Source organism: Elgaria multicarinata, chromosome 3 (genome assembly GCF_023053635.1).
Source record: "Elgaria multicarinata webbii isolate HBS135686 ecotype San Diego chromosome 3, rElgMul1.1.pri, whole genome shotgun sequence".
Classification (NCBI taxonomy): domain Eukaryota; kingdom Metazoa; phylum Chordata; class Lepidosauria; order Squamata; family Anguidae; genus Elgaria; species Elgaria multicarinata.
Genome location: NC_086173.1, coordinates 87,845,546 through 87,866,977, shown reverse-complemented (window position 1 = coordinate 87,866,977; position 21,432 = coordinate 87,845,546). Strand labels below are relative to the sequence as shown.

The following is a 21,432-nucleotide window of genomic DNA, read 5'->3' as shown; positions in this document are numbered from 1 at the left end:
GAAGATGTAAAGAGGGCTACTTGAGACTAGCTCCTGTCCAGGTGGATGGATGCTGTAAGTACGTGTGACTCACTTAAGCTCTCCGCATCAAGAGTGCAAAAATACAGCACGTCATTGGCAAGCACTTGAAAAAACACTGCTTACTGGGTAGGTATGTCACGTGTCTTCCAGGCAACACAGGCTTCTGGCTTCTTTTCTGTAAGGGGGCCTAGACCGGCATACTTTTTCAGGGTGTTGGAACTGGGTGTGTGCTCTTGTTGCAACAATATTTGAATCAACAAAGCTTTCATCTCTTTTTGTAGTCTGACCAAGAGCTGTGCAAAATCTTGTCAGGCAGTTTATATGCTTTTTAATTTCATGTCACAACAGTTGTAAGGTAAAGCGGTTGCAACAGTAACTTAGAAAACCAGTAAATGCCGATACTGCTTTTTAATCTTTAGCAAGTGTATTTAAAATACTAAAACTTTTTTTTTTTAATCTATTCCCGTTGTGAGAGAGCCGGGGTCTGTGCCATCTGGACTGCAAAGTTCCAAAAGCAGATCTAGCTATTAATTTGGACCATATTGAGAATAAAATGTAAGAACTTCCTTGAATCAATTTCTGCCCTTCCAGGATTAGAGGTGTTCCATGTTCAAATTGGCAAACACCAGTTATGTGTGTTATAGACACTGGTACTATAATACTACAAGGGCATCACCACTTCATAGCAAAACTACTAATCCCAGAGATATGGTTATCGAACACTGCACCCTTGCTGAGAGCAGTTTCAATTTCTGACAACAGAGCTGTGCAAAAATAGAACCATAAAATGTTGCAAATCATTTTGCAGCCTTCTGCAGTGAAGCTCACCATGGAGAGGTACAAAATGAAAGCAGGCCGTGGGAAAAAGAGGAAAGCATTCCTCATTTTTCCACAGAAAGGGGCCTCAGATAGCAAGGCTGAGAAAGCTTCACCCCATCCGCCCAACTTGAAGAGTTGCTGCTCATCACAGTGGGGAATACTGGACCAGATGGGCTAACGCTATGCAGCAGCTTCGTGGGATCGAAAAAACTGGAGCAAAGGAAAGTGGTTGAAAGAAATCCTTAGGCGAATGTGTGTTCATGTTACGTTGGGGACGAGGGGAATGGATTAGAGAAGGTATAAAATATACAGCTAGAAATTAACTCTGACCTATTCAAACGACACACTTAGCATTTTGAGCTAAACATTATGGCTTAGTGTGTCATGTGAACCATTCCTAGCCATGGTGGCTATATAACTACAGTTTAAACATGCTCACTAACCATGTGCTGCAAAAGGGTTAGTGGCCTAACCATGGCCTAACTCCAGGTTAAGTTAGGTATCCTTTAGAGATCCAGCTTATGTTTTTGAAGGTAGGAGAGATTCAAAGAAATGCACTGAACTGGCATCATTGGGCACCTACCACAGCCCACTGATGTCCCCCAAGCTCCTTGGTTCTGCTCCTCGCTATGGCTGCCTCTTCCTGTGCTCTCCATATGTGCAAGCAGTGACAAGAGAAAGGCTTAGGAACAATAATTTCCATTTAAGTGAATGATGGTAACAAGGAGTTGGATCCACTCTGGAGGCCCAGTGCGGGCTTCTTGCCAAAGGTGCCCCCACCCCAATTCTGGGGCAAATATGGGATACACAGAATATTTCATGCAATATGGAAAGTCGCATAGTTCACAATTCTGCCTCAGAAAAACAACCCCGTTCCACTAAATTGGGGTGGAGAACTTCCTGCCCTGCAAATGGTTTGGCCTACTTTCATCAGCCCTAGCCAGCATAGCCAATGGTGAGAGATTATCAGAGCTGCAGGCTAAACATATATGGAGTGTCACAATTTGCCCACCAATTATCTAAACCCACTGCAGAAGCTAATCCAGGTCACGTTTGAGGTCAAAGCCATAGCAACATTAACATAGGTCAGGAAACATACACAGAATTACTTTAATTCACTTCAAACCACTTTAATTTGAAGACATAGAAGTCGAGAACTGTGATGCAATAGTCAGGGTATTTTAGCAACAGAAGAGCATTGATGGGTGACTCAGAAACTCACTTCTGGAACCAAAAATGTGTCCAGTGATGTGCAAAATGGACAATGAGCCCTACCACAGATAAACCAATAAGAAAGCAAAGAACTCCAGCACTGAAGTACATGGGGCCCAGTCTGTGCAAAAAGAACAAAATGGGTTAGTTACTATTTGTTCAGTTGGTCAGTGGTGACAGTAATTTAAGGCTTCTCTCCACTAATGGTTTACATATTAACACTATAAATAGGCTTTCTCTGTGACAACTGACTTGTGCTAGTGGCCATCATCTTATAGTTGCAGTTCTGGGAACAATTAGTTGGAAAGTATAGAAAAATTCCAGCTAACCTAATTCATAAGATCGGGGAATGGAATAGAATAAAATACACTTTCTATTAAGTTGTTGAGAGGTTTTTAACTATTTAAGATATAAGGGGGTTGGTAAAATAGTCATTGGATCAGCTAAATCAGCGGTGACTGCCATTTTCATCCATCAGAAGTAACTCCATCAAATATTGCTCTGGAAATGTGTACAAAGTAATTGTATTCTTATTACATTTATATTCTGCCTTTATTCCTCTTGCAAAAAAGCCGAGGCAACTTTAATAGTCTTCCTCCCCTCCATTTTATCCTCACAACAACAACCTGTGAGGTGGGTTGGGCTGAGAGTCTGTGACTGGCCCAAAGTCACCCAGTGAGCATCCTTGGCTGAGTAGGGACTAGAACCCGGATCTCCCAAATCCCAGTCCAGTACTCTAACCACTACACTGGCTTTCAAAGTAATGGCCCAAGTAGAGGGGGTTCAATGAAAAGAAAATAAACTCTGCCCCAAACATTGGGAGTCATTCTTATACTAAAAACTACCGTTTCTGTGGTAATGTTTTTGGAATTGGCAAGCATTAGACTGCAATCCTATGTCCAGTTTCCTGGAAACAAGCCCAGTTGAATTCTGTGGAATTAACATCTCAGTAAACACATGTCAGATTGCACTGTTTATCTTCGATAAGACCAGAAAATGAAAACATTACTTTCCTCAGATATACACCAAAATAGAGGAATTCAGAAACAAAAGCCGCCTATCCAAACAAGCTACTTTAAATTTTAACTTTCTAAGGAATTGCAAACATAAATAGGAGAAATCTGTACTTCTTCTCTCACACTTTCCACCTTGTATGTTCATTGCTCACCTCTAGCCCCTATTCTCTCCTAAAGACTACAGAACCATCATCTCCAGACATAGGATGTCGCTGGGCTGGGCTGGAAGTATTTTTAGGACTACGACATAAGCAATTACACATCCATGCTTCTTAGCCAGCATGTGGAAGGACAGGATCATGCCTAGGACTATAGAAAGCTGCCATAGGTCCATCTAGCCCACTATTGCCAACACTGTCTGGCAGAGGCTCTCCAGGGGTTCAAGCAGGATTCTTTCCTGGAAATGTCTGGGATTGAACCTGGGACTTCCTTGTGTGCAAAGCAGGTGCTTTATGGTCCCTCCCACTAAATGCCTATTGTTGTTCAAGGGTATTTGTTAGTTTTGGGAGGAAGAGATAAAAAATGAAGTACATTTAGGGTGACCGGATCAAAACTTCCAAGATATATTTTCCTTGGCTTACTTCTTGGTTAGGTGCTAAACCTGTGCCTGGGTTGTACCATTTCAGACTGCACATGAGAACTCACGTGGTTGCTCCTCCATGTAACAAACAAACAAACAAACAGCACACATCACTAGATGTCAGGGAGAAAGTGAAGCTAGAAAGCTGTTATATAATTTTCTATACGCATAAAATGTTTCTTGTCTGGGAGACACTCAATCATGTAAGCCGCCATCTGTAGTCTGAAGCGGTAGAGCCCAGACATGGGTTTTTGATGCTAACAAGACTCCAAAAGATAGTTTGGATTTCAGCAAAATTAATTGGCAGGCGGCAGGAAACAGGCAAACTACTTGGTACAATTCACACCTGCACCTTATGCTTAGAACTACTCACCTTTCTTGAGCACAACGTGTATAGCCGCTAAAGTACCGATAACGTGCATACAGGTAAACTAACCCACAGGATGCAGCCAAAACTGCCGGAGAAGACAGTAATAAAAGTAATTACTATGGCAAGCCTATGAAATACTGAACCTACTTTCAAAAACTCATTTAAGAAACATTCTAGGAGAAAAAACTGGAACAAGTCATTGTGCAAAATAATTTCGTCCTGTTGCACTTTTAAGTGGCAACTATGTCTTATAGACTAAGCATGCACTGAACTGTTTTGCCATAGTACAACACCAGAGGGGCAATTCCCACCACCAAACCTATAAGGGATGTATGATTTATTAATCCATTAATAGACCCACTTTATATCTAAAAAGACATCTTGAAGCAGTTGACAACGTAGATTAAAATAGAAAATGTCCTCAATTAAAACATTTGACATACAAAACATCTTTAAAAACACTTAAAACAAAATAAAACATTCTCAATCAAAACCTTTAAACTAAAGTATGGGCTTCCCACCGAAGAAACACCACTATGCACAAATGTCCATTCACCAGCTATTTGAGATCCTTTAGCCTGAGGTGGCAGGAGCCCTCCCGTGAGCCTGGTCTTCATGATGGAAACAAACAATCACTTACTTACTGCACAGTCATGGCCTGAAAGTATCCTGTGCGACACCTGATTAAGTGGACTCTGGTCCACGAAATCTTTTGCCACAATAAATTTGCCAGTCTTTAAAAGTGCTCTAAGAGTCACTCCCTTGGTCTTTTTGCTGGGACAGGGAGAAACACACGGCTGCCACGTGTGGGAGCCATTTTTCTGGCATTATCACAACTGTGGGGACTTTGTGGGGCAATGGAAGCATTGTAAGTGATGACTCGCCACATGGTCTGAGTTTACAAAAGACCAGATTTTTTTTTCATGCGCTGCACAAAACATTTTCAAGGAGTGATCCATGTTTAGCTTAACTTTTCATGAAACTGAAAACAAATCCGAGATCTACACCAAGCAGGATATAACACTTTGAAAAAGGTGTATGAAATGTGTCCTGGGCCCCAACAGTTGTCAAAACCATTATAAACTGTTATAAAGCGGTAGTGCAGATCCTACCCCAGTTAGAGGGGCTTCACACTTGATGTGGCACAATTGCTGTAGGGACACCAGTGCTTCCAGAAGCAATCAAATGAAGTGTGAATAATATACTAATATCTTGAAACACCCATGTGCCTGGTTCCTTGGTTGGACCCAGATTCCTCAATGCAAGAACACCAGATATGTCAGCCACATGAACGCCATGCTGTGTGAAGCACTGACCTGCAGCAGTCATTTCAATCACTTAAAGCACAAAGCCACCCGTAGCATTAAGCCAGACATCTAACATAACACCTAAAAGTAGCAAAAGAGCAGAAATAAGGTTTTAACACTTCACACACACACACATACACACAAGCAGTAAAACAATATGGGACTGAAAAAATATGCCCCAGAGAGCTAAAACATTAACAAGGTTTGCATTTATTATTTTACAGTGACAGAAGGTTTGCTTTTTACCTTGATGGGAAAAGACTCCAGCCACCCACAAGAGTGAGAGAAATATTGGGAAGTATTCTGAGCAATTTGCTCTAAACAAAACAGAAGAAAGTAATTAATTTGCTGTTTAGGGGGAAAAATAATTAATTGTAGTTTCACATGGAGGCCTAGCTATACCCTCAATAATGTTCCTCTGGAAAACCCACCTTACCAGTTCATTTCATGACCCAATTTACCATGGAACAATGTGAAGATGTGGGCATAATTTTCCTATCTCCAACACACAGGGCTAAGGCCTAGTTCTCATTACCTAGGTAAACCTGTGTCTGGGCCACACCATTTCAGAGGATTCATACAATTGAATGCTCCTCCACAGGAGCATTCCCTGTATAAAGAACGCAAGTTGCCCTGAAGCCTGACAGCTAGTTTTCTATGTGGATGTAATGTGTTTGCATGGAGGGGCATTGTGTCACGTGAGTTCCAATCTGCATTCTGAATTAGTACAGCCCAAACACAGATTTACCACCTCAGTGAGGGCTAGGAACATGAGCCATGGAAAACATGAGCAAGAAAGGGGTGACGTTTTGACTTTCAACCGGATACCACAAGATCTAAGGCTGGCAATGAGTAATTTGCCAAATACATAAGCTTTGAAGAAAATCTTGAAGAATTATTTTAATGCTTCCTTGACATTTTATGGGGCAAATACACTTTTACTATATCTTGCAGAATAGCAGTTACTACCATTAATATAGAAAAGGGGAATTGAGATTCTATATTGTAGCAGTCATATGGCAGAACTCTGTCCTTGGCAAGTAATGAAGACTGATAACTTCTGTTGAACATAGAGAATCCAGGGTTTCCATCAAATGCACCAACACACAGGCAAGTTAGCTGTTTCTAATGCTGTGAAAATATATGGGCAATTTATCTCTTTCAATATATTTATATGTATAGCATCCTCAATGTGTATTGTGCTTTACAAAGAAAAAGAAAGATAGGTCCCTGCCCCGCGTTACAGTCTAACATTTGACCCAAGACAACAGAGGAAGGGGAAGGAGATAAGGGCTGAGGTAAATGGGGAGAATGTATTATCATTATAGTTGCACATACTTATGTCTAGATACAGTTGGGCACAAGGAGAATGGAAAAGGTGGATTTTGAGGAGGAATTTGAAGGTGAGAGGTGGCATCAAATAGTTCATCTGGAAGGCAGTGCCAAGCATAAGAGGCAGCAAAGAGTGGGGAAAGGTTATCCTCTGAAAGAGTAGGGCCAGATCTACACCAAGCAGGGCGTGACACTTAGAAAACATTTGGAAAACTGTATCTGGAGTGTGTCTTCGGTCCCAACAGTTGCCACTACTGTTATAAAACGTTTTAAAGCAGTAGTGTAGATCCTGCCCAGGAAACCTTGAGACTGCTGAGAGTAGTAGAGCTGAAGGAGTGAAGTTTGGGGGCAGGGATGTATTGGGATATGAGAGCAAAGAGCTGGGGAGGGGAGGATGAAGAGTTTTGTGCTGGACATGAAAACACATGGGAAGCCGGTGAAGAGATTTACACCTGGTTTGCACAATCACCATGGCTAAAATAAGCCACAGTAGCTTGTTTAAGCCATGTGCATGCCGAGCACTATTTGCCTAATTACCTGCCCAGGCACAGCTTGGCTTATCTGACAGGGAAACAACCCCCGAATAGCTCATGACCTGTTGCTGGGTCTTTTGAGTATTGTTTCCCCTCAGACAAGCCATGCTATCTGGCGGCTTGTTTGAGCCATGGTAATTGTACAAACCAAGTCATGAAGAGGGGTCTCATGGAGGCCGGACATTAAGGGAAGGGGAAATCATGTTGGCAACAGAGTGCTGAATAAAAATGAGAGGAATGAAATGAAAAGTTTATTTAACAATTTCAGTCCTGTCACACAGCTCAAGCAATAGGCAATGTGTTTGAACCAAATGAAGTTTCCAGTCAGCCTTCAGGCACAATGCCATGTAAAGCAGAGTATTGAACCTCAGGTCTGCAGGTGAATCTGGTCTGTCTGGGTCCCAAACCCAGCCCTCTGAACTTCCCCAGCTTCCCTCTTTCCCCAGGCTGCTGCTCATTGGAGAGTTTCCCAGCTTCTGCATTCTAGAAGGTTGAAACACCTCTCCTAAGGCTGAATTACTAAGAGCTTTGATCAAAAATATGCTGGGATTTTGGCCTCATTCCTTTGCCTTTGGCTCCCATCCCCTTCTGCCTCCACCACTGGAACGCAGCTCCTGAGAGCCCCTCCGAAATGGAATTTGGCTTTCGGGCTGATAGATGCTCTCTATCCCTGAGATAAAGCATGTGACAGTACTCCAATCTAGTGATCAGCTGGTGCGTGTTCCCAAGCAAGAAGCAATTACAAGTCTCAGTAGAGTAGAGCTGGATAAGTTTTCAGTCCAGTTGGTTTAAAGGACAATAAACATGTGTTTCTATTTACAAACGATGTGTAAAGAATAGAGTCTAAGGTGGTAAATTCTGCTCACTGATACCTTAAACTAAATTACATGTTCTTTTGCAGCTGTGTGCAATAAATGTCAGCAGACCCCTTCTGCCTTGTAAAACTCCTTCAGGAGAGACCAATTTGCATTGGAGAAGGGAAGGCTTAATCTTACCTTTGCCAGCCACTTGCATTGTCCTCTGAACATTGTCCCTTACAGCAGTTTTTCCTTACAGCTGTCTTCCAGGGTGATGTTGACTTCACAAACATGGTTCTGGAATCTTTATGGGTAAAAAAAAAAGCTGGGAGGGAAGAAGGTTCAGGGGGAAAGGGCAACAGTTTCCCTCCTGTCCTTTCTCCAATGCAAATAATCCTTCCTAATGTCAGAGAAAGCATCAGCATTTTCTCTCATAGAATGCACCTGTTTTTCATGTAAAGTTTCACCACCACCACCACCACCACCCAAATTAGTTTCCATGACGTAGTATAGCCACCATTGACAGTCCATTGCAAACCTTATTACCTCAAGAAGAAGTGTGTGAATTAATACCCACAGAGGTGTTTTAGTATCTTTACAAAATGTGTTTTCCTCCAGGAGGTGGAGCCTCTCTCAAATAAAAGCTGAGGGAAAGGGAGAGGAACGCAAAAATATTTTTCATAATCTGAATAGCGGTTGTTGTGATGGCTTTGCAAAGACGTATGGCATTCCGATAGCAGTGTTCACATCTCCTCTAAAAGTACCGTAAGAAATCAGAGTAGAGAGAGGCCGGGTGCACTTTCCAGAGATCAGTGTTGTTCACTTAGCAACACCTCCCAGTCACTCCATACAACTCGTTTGCCCCCACACTCAGAACAGGGCTGCTTACTTGCCAAAACGCTACCAGCCATGAAATCAAAGGTTCCCTGGGATGCAGAAAACTGAAATACATTATTGCCGTGAACCCTGCCATGTATGGAAGGCTGATCTTGAATGCAGCAACCTTTTAGTCAGCTCACAGACATGAAACCAGTAAGTATAATATACAGATGTTACCCACATCAGCTATATGGGAACTGCCCAGAGAGCTTGTGAACCGCCCAGAGAGCTCCGGCTATTGGGCGGTATAGAAATGTAATAAATAAATAAATAAATAAACAAACAAACAAACAAACAAACAAACAAACATGGAAGGTGGGACAAAAACCTGAAGAGCAAAATACTTCATCTATGGCAATAACAATGCTTTGTTGTTTATTCGTTCAGTCGCTTCCGACTCTTCGTGACTTCATGGACCAGCCCACGCCAGAGCTTTCTGTCGGCTGTCGCCACCCCTAGCTCCCCCAAGGTCAAGTCTGTCACCTCCGGAATATCATCCATCCATCTTGCCCTTGGTCGGCCCCTCTTCCTTTTGCCTTCCACTTTCCCTAGCATCAGCCTCTTCTCCAGGGTATCCTGTCTTCTCATTATGTGGCCAAAGTACTTCAGTTTTGCCTTTAATACCATTCCCTCAAGTGAGCAGTCTGGCTTTATTTCCTGGAATTTGGACTGGTTTGATCTTCTTGCAGTCCAAGGCACTCTCAGAATTTTCCTCCAACACCACAGTTCAAAAGCATCTATCTTCCTTCGCTCAGCCTTCCTTATGGTCCAGCTCTCGCAGCCATAAGTTACTATGGGGAATACCATTGCTTTAACTATGCGGACCTTTGTTGTCAGTGAGGTGTCTCTGCTCTTAACTATCTTATCAAGATTTGTCATTGCTCTCCTCCCAAGAAGTAAACGTCTTCTGATTTCCTGGCTGCAGTCAGCGTCTGCAGTAATCTTTGCGCCCAGAAATACAAAGTCTGTCACTGCCTCCACGTTTTCTCCCTCTATTTGCCAGTTATCAATCAAGCTGGTTGCCATAATCTTGGTTTTTTTGAGGTTTAACTGCAACCCAGCTTTTGCACTTTCTTCTTTCACCTTCGTCATAAGGCTCCTCAGCTCCTCCTCGCTTTCAGCCATCAAAGTGGTGTCATCTGCATATCTGAGATTGTTAAGGTTTCTTCCTGTGATTTTAACTCCTGCCTTGGATTCGTCAAGCCCAGCACGTCGCATGATGTGTTCTGCATACAAGTTGAATAGGTAAGGTGAGAGTATACAACCCTGCCGTACTCCTTTCCCAATCTTAAACCAGTCCGTTGTTCCGTGGTCTGTTCTTACCGTTGCTACTTGGTCGTTATACAGATTCCTCAGGAGGCGGACAAGATGACTTGGTATCCCCATACCACCAAGAACTTGCCACAGTTTGTTATGATCCACACAGTCAAAGGCTTTAGAATAGTCAATAAAACAGAAATAGATGTTTTTCTGGAACTCCCTGGCTTTCTCCATTATCCAGCGGATATTGGCAATTTGGTCTCTAGTTCCTCTGCCTTTTCTAAACCCAGCTTGTACATCTGGCAATTCTTGCTCCATGAATTGCTGGAGTCTACCTTACAGGATCTTGAGCATTACCTTGCTGGCATGTGAAATAAGTGCCACTGTCCGATAGTTTGAACATTCTTTAGTTTTTCCCTTTTTTGGTAAGGGAATATAAGTTGATTTTTTCCAGTCTGATGGCCATTCTTGTGTTTTCCAAATTTGCTGGCATATGGCATGCATCACCTTGACAGCATCATCTTGCAATATTTTAAACAGTTCAGCTGGGATACCGTCGTCTCCTGCTGCCTTGTTATTAGCAATGCTTCTTAAGGCCCATTCAACCTCACTCTTCAGGATGTCTGGCTCTAACTCACTGACCACACCGTCTGAGCTATCCCCAATATTATTATCCTTCATATAACAATGCTACCTCCTGTTAAAAAATGACTTTGCCTGCAGAGTGGGGAGAGTTTTCAGTCTGTCCAGTCTGATGCAGAGACTGAGGTTGGGGCGGAGTGCTGTGAAGAGAAGGGATAGAATCTCCCCACTTGCATGCGATTAGTTACAGCCTGAAACATGCATAATTTGAATTAAGCCTTCTGATCCAAATGGAAATTTCTTCTAAGAGCGCTTTAGGAGGTAACATGGCATTCCCCACCCACCCCACCTGCCCGAAAAAACCCTCCAAGTAAGTTAACCTACTGGGCTCTGAAGATCCGTTCAAATTCTGGTGGTCCTGAAGTTATTGGAGGAGATACTTTGCACTTCCGCCGAAAATAGATCACTTGCATGGCAAAATATGCTGGGTGGAAAGTGAGGGGGCAGTGGGGGGTGAAGAAAGAACAAAGAGAAGCCAGTTATTTTACCTGGTGAGACACAACAATGGGTAACCAACTCGTTCTCATCAGCAAACACCACTCATGTTGAATATGCAAAAGCAGTGAACAACGACCTCATTTATTTCAGAATCATCCATTTGCTAAATAGTTGACCTTTATTCTCAAACCAGCCTGTTCTCATCATCTTATCAATGGCAGTTCAAGTTAATCTATTCCTTCCCACAAAATGCAGTGATGGCCAGCAACTTGGACAGTTTTAAAAGGGGGTTGGACAAATTCATGGAGGATAAGGCTATCAATGGCTACTAGTCCTGATGGCTATAAGCTAGATTTGTGTTGTACCCCGCCTGAATCCAGAGGGAGAGGCGGGTAACAAATAAACATATTATTACATCATCATCATCATCATTATTATTATTATTATTATTATTATTATTATTATTATATCCAGCATCAGAGCCAGTTTGCCTCTGTATAGCAGTTGCTGGGAAATATGACTGGGCGGGTGCTATTGCACTCATGTCCTGCTTGTGGGCTTCTCACAGGCAGCCGGTCGGTCACTGTGTAAACACAGTGCTGGACTAGATGGACCTTTGCTCTGACCCAGTATGGCTCTTATGTTCTTAAGGGGCTGAAAACTTATAAATTTGTGAGCCAGAATACACAATATTCTGCAAGGCTATTAAACTGTGCAAATTGTGGGTATTAATTCAATAATTTTACAGCCTTATTTTGACTGTGTGGTTTTGCTTGGTTGGGTTTGATATTTGTCTTCAAATCATTTGACAAGAACTGTGGAAAGAGGACTGACTCCTAAATGCCCTCCAGATGTATTAAACTACAATTCCCAGCATCCCCCAACCCTTTTCCACTTCTGTGAATTATGGATTCCCACAACTTCTTTCAGGAATTCTTGCCAATCTAGTGCAAAGCATTCAGAGTTCTTCCAGTAGATCTGTTTTATCCCTATACTATTAGCTCTCCCAATGCTCTTCTTTCTTGAAGTCTATGGGCCTGTTCAGATGACATGCTACCCCATCATGGATTGCTGAAAAACGTGATCTATGATGGGTTAGCATGTTGTGTGGCAGATTTCCCTCCCCAGAAGTGGGTCAAGTATCCACAGCCACTACTTACCTTCTGGAAGATGGTTAGCAGGCATCCATGGCGGTTCCTGTGCCATCTGTGGGGTTTTGGCCCCCAAATGACAGTTTGATTTTTAACTGACCCCAGAATAGTTGTTTTAAAAGGATATTGTTGTTTTTATGCTTTTGATGGCTTAAAATTGTGTATATTTGTTTTTAATGTTCACTGTTTTTAATTTTTGTAAACCACCCAGAGAGCTTTGGCTATGGGGCGGTATATAAACGTAATAAATAAATAAATAAAATGGGGGAAACAACATGGCGGTGACCATAGAGTCCACCAGCAAGAGCGACCGCCACTTCCAACGATGCTCTTGCCATGGACACTTTCTATGGTCACATGGCCCTTTTGACGGCTGGGGAGGCTGCCACAGTATGAGTTGTGCTGTGGTGCTTGCTGGAATACATGGGTGTTACAGCAGGAAGCTACGACTTGATCCACAGAGCAGCGAGGGGTAAGTAAATTGCAGCACTCCGCAAGGTAAAGCTTTGTGTGGCAGCCGTGTGTATTGTGCTTTTCCTACCCCTTCATGGATAAGTTACCCTCCCTTTCCCCATGATACTGTGAACATGGCCTATTTCTCTGTATACCAGAGATGAGCAACATGTGGCCTTCCTCCATGCGTTGTTGGACTACAATTCCCATCTTCCCTCACCATTGGCTATGCTGGCTAGGGCTGATGGAAGCTGCAATCCAACAACATTTGGAGAGCCCCTACCATGTATCTTCCATCTCTTGTTCGTATCTTCAACCACTCTGTATCTTCTGAGGCGCCATATTTATTTAAAAATTTTGATCGTTTCCCCCCATCCTTCCTCAACGTCATGTTTGGACCCATTTGCTATGGTCACTTTTTGTCTTCCCCTTTGATGTATCATTCCAAGGCCAATGTTCACCAATCCTGAGGGCCTTTGATGAATACTTCATTTGCACTGGGATGTTTGCCACGAGGCTTACGGCGCTTAACTGACTCTCCGTGTGTGTTTTCATTGCAGCATAGAAAGAGGTGCGGTGACCAGCATTAACAGAACCCCCATGCTGACAGAGAATATTATTCATGTTGCCAAAGGTACTGTTTTTGCCCTTCGGAGGAGTGTATGTGGAACATTCATTTCCGCCCTTTCTCAGTGCTCAGCGGGGGAATGCACCTATCTCCAAGTAGCTGATGATGGAGATAAGAGCATTTCTGTGTGGGTAGAAGAGGAGGAATCAGGGGAGGAAACTACTGAGTAATTTAGTCCTGCTTGCTTCTGTGTAGATGTGACGCTCATGCTTATTTCTAAATAGACACGTCTCCTACTATAAATTGGTAACAATGGAATTTGGGGAAGGGGGTCTGGACTTTCAGCCACACCCACTTTTGCCTTTGGTCCCACCCACAACAGGAATGTGGGGTTCCTGAGAGCTTCCCCAAAATGGAATCTGGTTCCCCACCCTTCATACACACAAACACTTTCTAGAACTGTTAACATTTAAACTTAATGCTGGTTGCACCAATACACTGGGCCAACTTGGGGCAGGAGGAAAGCCTAGGGGCTGTCTATATGCCCTGTATATTCCATGGTAGCTGTGCAGTGGTGCTGCGCAGTTTATACGACACAGCTGCCAACTTCCAGCCACCATGGGGCTTCCCCTCCCAGCCCGAAACTGCGCATTTAAAAAGTCACTGACTTACTGTGAGTTTTTTCATTTACTCTGAGGTCACCACCTTCTTTGCTCTGTCTGTCGGTGGTGACCTCACTTCGCACTGAGGCTGGAGACGTTTCAGGGGTAGGGGTGGTGGGGTGGTTAGGGGTAAATTTTCCACTGCATTGGATGGGGAAGCAAATAGCAGCAGGCAAAGCGCAACTGGTCTGCCCCTGGAGAGTTGCCCCTGGCTGGCATTCCATCACCCTCCTTTGGCAGAGGGAGCATTATGCAAGAACAATTCCCTCCTTTCCGACTTTGAGTTCATGGAAAACAAGAGACATAACATTTCTCCCTTCTCGCCCCCCTCCAACCCATCCTGCAGTAATAGCAGCAGCAGCAGCAGCAACTGCAGGGCCGCCCTGAGGACAGGCTCATTGAGCTGAATGGCTGCCAGTGATGCGGCTTTCTCGGTCAGAAAGCCTGCGCTGCCTCAACGCTGTGGGGTGTTGAAGGAATGAGCGGCAAAGCGTGTCATCAAGACCGCCACCCGCCCCATTTAACACAGGCAGACTACTCACACGAACAGTGTGATGTGGGAGCTATGAGCTCACATGAGGTTACAGCCTCCCATTCTATGAAAAGGAAAATTACTACCCATATTTTTTACTTTTCATATGATTGGAGCAATGAATGCCTGTGAGTCTGTGGCTCTCATGCGAGTAGATTTTTAAGTCAGTCTCCAGCATATCATTAAAAACAATTATCAGATATAATACACTAGTAAAAAATAAACATGCTATACTAATCAACTTATTTAAGTTGGCCAAATATTATAATAAAAATATTATTGCTATTAATCCCTCCTCTGTGTCAATAGATGACACCACTAAAGCTTTGGTTGGCCGGGGTGGGGACTTCCTATAACGGAATATTTCTCTAATGTCACAGGTGTGAACAGGTTGGTTCCTATCTACCAAGTTGGTATTATGTCTATCATGTTCCGTGATTTGTACAGTCTTAAGAATTGTTTTTTCTGCTCATTACACAACAAGGGGGTTGGGGAAAGGAAAGCCAAGTGCCTTTTGGGGGGCATTAACAAACCCTTGTCTATGAAAGTGCCAGGATGCGATAGGGGCACTTTATACATTACCTCTTTTCGGTTACCTCACTTTATACAATCATTTGCTTTAATACACCTGGGTAATAGTTTTGTGTTGTTTAACCCATCCCATTGAACACCCACCTGTAGTTACTAAAGATTTCTCACGGATTAAGTCTACATTCCATAGCATATCCTCCCCACCCCTTTTTTTTTTGTAAATCCTTTTTGTTTTTAGTGCAATTACTCTGACCCTCTCCCAAGGTTTGTTTCTTTAATTATTGCTATTTAAAACCAACTAAGCTCTTTGTACAAATGTCACTGATGCAAACATGGTTTTTAAAATCCAGTTTCCATTCTCTGCCCCTCTAATATATAAAACAAGAGCCACAAGTTAATTGTATTTTAGACTTTGAACACATAAAAGGATTGCCAGGGCATCACCAACCAGTGTGCATCTTATACTCCAGACAGCCGTCCACCATAGAGTGCATATTTCCCATCTAACCTAAAAGATTCTACTTGGTTCACAGTGCCAGAAAGAGATGGCATTAAACGTGTCCTTACTACAATAGTGGTAGCATGTTCCTTACCTTGTTCCAAGACTCCCAAAATGGTAACAGTGGCCAGGAAGGCTATCTGATGTAGCATGTTGGGTCTCAGAAGCTGCGAGATAAAAGTGAAGCAGCTACAGAGCTGGATAGACGTTTGAGGCTAAGACTTTTCTGCTCCTAATATTCATACCCACAGCTGCTGTCAATATAATCAGACAGCACTAAGCCTTCATTTCCTCTTCTAAAAGGCTGGTTAGTTAACTCCCTGCTTGCTGATTGGATCCTATCAACAGTGTTGCTACCAAGCCACTTTCGAGAGCTTCCTTAATCTATTATTAAAGTGTAGGCACTTGTTAAAGCCCAAATTCCTACCCTAGGCATTAAAACTAGCCCATTTTGTGCAGTTTTCATTGATTAGTCTATGGTGTATTTTATGGGCCAGTTCATAGATTGCATGATGGAAATTCTACTTGTAGAAGCTTCGTCAACATATTGAAAGTGTAGGATCTCTTTTTGGGACAGCCAACAAATGAAAGATGTGCATTAATGTGAGAGCAGATGAAAACCTCACACTTCCTGTCCTTTGTGAGTCCATTAACTAAAGCAATGCTAATTAGAAATTGAGCACTTTAGAACGAAAGAAGAAAACCAGGATAGCAACATCAAAATACATACATGGATACATACATAAATGCATATAGGAATGTCTGAGCAGCATTGTCTCCGTCCTCTGAGTGACCTGTGGGTGGGAAAGAGAACAGCGGACATCAAGCGCACACAGATGTGTCTCCCCAGCATGGCACGTACCGCTTAATCTAATTTTCCCTCTGGATGGTCATTGTCAATTGGCTCATACAGTATCTAAAATTTGGTTTAATCTCTTTCTCTTCCCATTATTAGTATGTGAGGCAAAAGCTGAAAATTGACATATCGGTATCATGTAGTGGCAAAATTTTGTGATTTTTCAAAAGGTGTATGTCTCTGGATTGTATCTCCATGCGATAACCAGTTGCTTACTCTTTTAATGGCATCACGATGGCTGAAGTCCTCTTTTTCTAATGTTTCTAACTTATTATTTATTTATTTATTTATTTATTTATTTATTTATTTATTTATTTATATAGCACCATCAATGTACATGTGTGCATCTTATACAACTTATGCTCTCTTCTAATTTTAGCACTATCCTCTAATTTCCCAGAGGATAGTAGTTTATTTGAAGCATGGCTTGGTCCAAGTCTGGTATTACAGACCGTAAAAAGGGTGATCAGCGGCAGCCTTGACGTTTCCCATCAACAGCAGCCGGCAGACAAGTCACCTGATCATAGACTTCCGCGTTATGGTGAGCTGTACTGCCCTTCTATTTAAATTATAATTATTTCTACATTTGCATTCAGGTTTGCAAATTTTATGCAAATTGGTGGTAGTTTTTTTTAGTGATGTCCTCCTTTTTGGCAGTTCACAAGTGGCTTCCCTACCAGGTTGAGGTGGTCATGGGAAAAAGGTCCTCTGGTTTGTTTCCTCCTCATTCCTGGACCCCTTGGGCTAACCTGATGTCAGTGGCAGGCAGCAACGTTGGGTGGCTGCATCTGGCCACCATTTCAATTCCCCACGATTGTCTACAGTTACACCATGTTCTGAGTATTCTGGGAAATTAAAATGGTGGCTAAACCCAGCCACTTAGTGCTGCTCAAAGCACTGAGCTGAAAACATTTGAATGGCCCTGCGGCGTTAAACTCCACAAGTCAGTTCCTTAATGTATGTCTAGAATTTGTTAGTCTATTGTGTTTAGAATGTTGACCTGAGTGGGTGGAGTTTGAATATCTTAGGAGGGGGAGGAGGGTATATAGGGGAATGACTGAGGTGATAGGGGTTAGTAAAAAGTACTTGGGTTCGAGGGGAGAATTAGAGGATCTGGGTAAAGAGGGTTGTCTTTTGAGTGTAGTGTGCAGATAGTCAGTTGGTGTATATTAAACAATCCTGATAATAAAGAAAGGTCAAGAGTGAAGGTGTGAGAGAAAGGAAAGCGTGTATGAGAAGAGAGAAAAGACTGGATGAGAGGTTTTAACAAAGGTCTGAAAAGTTTTATTATGAAGCAAGTTTGTGAAGAGAGCTTCGGCTATTGGGCAGTATAAAAATGTAATAAATAAAATAAATAAAATAAAATAAACAAATTTTTATTCAGTTTGTTTTACTATCACAAAAATCCCACGTGTCTCCTTGGCATTTATCATCTGCAGTTATATTCATATAACACCCGTTGTGACATTAATTCACCATCAGCACATATAATTCACAGCACATTATTTTATTCCTGAAATTATTCCTGTTTAACCCCTTTCTCCACATAGTTTGTAGAAAGGTGGTGTTTGTCCCTCCCCTCAGGCTCATAAAGTGGTGGCGCTTAGCTTGAGCAGGGAGTGTCCGCGGACAGGCTTGTGGTAAAGAGCCTGTATTGTGGCACAGACCCCCCAGGGTTGTTTTCAGCGGTAGCCCCTGTTGGGATGCTGGGGCACCAGCAGCTGCTCAGGGATCCAACTGCTGATGCCCCCACTTTCCAAGGCCAGCAATTTAAAAATGGCTTGAATTTAGAATTGTTTACCTGCAACAAAGACATATAGGCCTCCTGTTTTTCATTATTCATCATATAAATCAAATGAATCATTATCAAATAAATAATGAGCTAGGTAGTGAGAAGTTTACTTAGCTTTTAAAAAACAACAACAGTTTTACCTTTTAAAGCTGCGTAAACTGATTTCCCTAAAGAAATACTATACAGGTAAAATTGTAATACAGATCTGTGTCTGCAGGTCAATTCATACTCATGCTACTGCTGAGCCCACACCATTAAAGGGATTCTTTTCATAAGGTTTCTGGACACCTCGTAATTATTCAGGTTACTTTTGCCTCAATTACTGGCAGGTTTTCAATGATGTGTGGGAAAGCTGGTTAAAGTTTTATTAATTTTTTGAGAAGATAATAGGAATGCATGAAACCTCATCTTTCATGCCTGAATGAGCACACATGGTTTGTAGTGTACATGCATGGAGATGTTTGCAATTAAACGCACATACAATATTTTTTTTGTAAAAAATAAAAATAAACGCACATACAACACAGAAGAAACAGCAGGGAGCTCACTGAGTACACTGAGGAAATGTTTTCCCAAAGGCAAAGTGATGGATTTGGGGCGGGGAGATGGAGAGCAGAAAATGCTATCAAATAAAATAGGCCATGTCAACTTTCACTCAGTTTTGTTTTTCTATTTGGCTGCTATTTGCCTTATGAGATATCACTTAGTTACCTAAACTAATGTTATCTCCACAAAACCATTAGAAGTAAAATTCCGGGGGTGAGGAGTAGTTTGTGGGTGGCTGCACAACTACAATGTAGTTACGCTTAAAGTTTAGAAAAAGTCATAAACACGTATTTCAAAATACATTTTTTAGGAACTGTGAATTCCTTGGTAAACGTTTATGGGATAACACTCACTTTGTTAATCTAAGTGCAATGTTACAATAGGTACAAATCATGTATCAAACCAAAACCTGGGTGATGCAATCCACAATTCCTATTTGAAGAAGTGTCTTCAAAAACACTACATGGAGAAAGAATAATAAAGTTAAACAAAGATCTCCACCTGACAACTATGATGGACGGATGGATTTTCAGAGTAACAGTAAACCTGTGGCAGAAAAAGCAAGTTTGAAGACAGATTACTAGCACCTGAAAACTTTTTTTTCCAAGTTTTCTGAATTGTCCTGTGTCTTCTTAAAGCACGTCTCCAAGTCAAAATGCTTTATAGCAATATCAAAATGCTAGATTCCTCAAATTGTGTGCCTTTTATGTGGGGGACAAGCGAGGAAAGAGATGGACACTCTTCAAATATGCTCTGGAGGGCTGGTGAACTCTCTAGAGCAGATGTGGAGTGTGCAGTGGGGAAGGTGGGCATGAGGAAGTCCTGTTCCGACAGTGGTATCTGTTCGACTGTCAGAAAGATGAAGTTGGATTTAACCTAAGCCTATTTGAAAAGTATTTTCATATTATAACCACTATATAAAGGACTATAATCTCCCTGCTCCTTTTTATTTCCTCCTGCTAAATGACCTATTGTTAGGCCTATTCAAGCTTCATTTCCTTGAAAGTATCACAGGTTTTTAGTAGGGCTTATAGTCAAATATGTGTGCGTAGGACTGCAGTCCTAGTCTTCAAGACTTGTCTTACTCCTTCATCCCTGAACAATTCAGAATCATGGTGCAAGTCTGATATTCACACTACCAATGATTTTCTAAGAGAAGACTTGCCAAGCTTGTAGTGTTCTCCCAGGAAACTCCAAAATACCGATCCATCCTCTTCCTGGATTTTTTTTAAAAAAAATCTAATTTAGAATTTTACCTCCCCTTCAAACACATTTTAATATATATGTAAGTCATCAAATTTGTGAGTGTAACTCAAAATGCCAGAATCCTTTGATATTGCATATTAATGCTGCACCATTCCTAGGAACTTATTAGAAGTGTAAGGGCCTCCAATTGGAATTCCCTGTGCATTTATTTTGGCTCTTTCTCCCTTTAAGCCTTAAGACTACTTTCTGTACATAGTATCAATATCTTACACAAAACAACTGCATGGATATATAATCATATGCAGTTCAGGATGGTTATGCACATACTGGCGTTTAGCCCTTATGTGGTATACTGGCAAGAGTGTTGGACTGGGAGTTGGGAGATCCAGCTTCTAGTCCTCTTGGCCATGGAAACTCACTGGGTGACTTGGACCAGTCACAGGCTCTCAGCCCAGCCTACCTCACAGGGTTGTTGTTCTGAGGATAAAATGGAGATTAGGTGGATTATGTACACTGCCTTGGGTTCCTTGGAGGAAAAAAAACATGGGATATAATTGCAATAAAGAAATATATTGTTCATAAATATATAAAATATGGCTTAAAATGCTTTCCTAACTTCATCACTACTAGCCTCCCAATTTTAATATGCAATTGATAACTGTGGAAGTTTCACCAACTCATTTAGCTAGCCCCAAATGACAAACTGTTAAGTGTTGATGATGATCATCACCATCATTTATTTATGAAGTGCCATAACTTCACATGGCACTGTACACAGAAGAAAATAAAACACCCTGCCCAAATGGCTTACAATCTAAAAATTTCAATATCAATTTTTAATAAACTTGTAATAAAATTTCAAAAGGTTAAAATTGAAAAAGGGGGGGTAAGGAAAGGATAAACGTAGAACCCAGTTTTAAAGGAGAAATGCCAAAAGCTTTAGAAAAAAATAAAAGTTTTCAACTGAGCCTTAAAAGCTGATATTGAAGGAGCAGTCCATAGATGCTCTGGAAGGCAGTTCCAGGAATAAGGAACAGCAAGAGAAAATGGGCAAATTTGAGCGAGAGAATAGACAATCCTCCAGCGGGTCAGAAGCATGGTATATGAGGAGTGAAGATCCCTGGTAGGGGGTATAAAAAGAGATAAGAAGGGGCTAAATCATGTAGTACTTTGAAAGTTAAAAGCTTATATTGCATCCTAAAGAGAATAGGGAGCCAATGAAGGGACTTCAAGAGTGGAGTGATGTGATTGAAACGGTGGGCCAGATGGTAATGGATTGGATGGGGTCAAACAAATTGAAGTTGAGTCCAGACCTGACAGAGGTGCTCCTACTCAATCCAAAGGCAGGTCAGGGAAAAGGGATTCAACCTATCTCAGATGGGGTTACACTAACCTTGAAGACTCAGGTTCACAGTTTGGATGTGATCCTG

At 41.9% G+C, this 21,432-nt stretch overlaps 1 protein-coding gene across 1 annotated transcript; it reads right to left on the bottom strand.

Moving 5' to 3' along the window:
- Positions 1–2,020: 2,020 nt before the first annotated feature.
- LTC4S (leukotriene C4 synthase) lies at positions 2,021–15,823 on the bottom strand. Its single transcript, XM_063123315.1, has 5 exons — positions 15,697–15,823; positions 11,093–11,192; positions 5,572–5,642; positions 4,022–4,103; positions 2,021–2,173 (listed from the first exon to the last, which is right to left on the bottom strand). Exons 1-5 carry the CDS (start codon positions 15,752–15,754, stop codon positions 2,059–2,061), a joined length of 426 nt encoding a protein of 141 aa, XP_062979385.1. The 5' UTR covers positions 15,755–15,823; the 3' UTR covers positions 2,021–2,058.
- Positions 15,824–21,432: the final 5,609 nt, after the last annotated feature.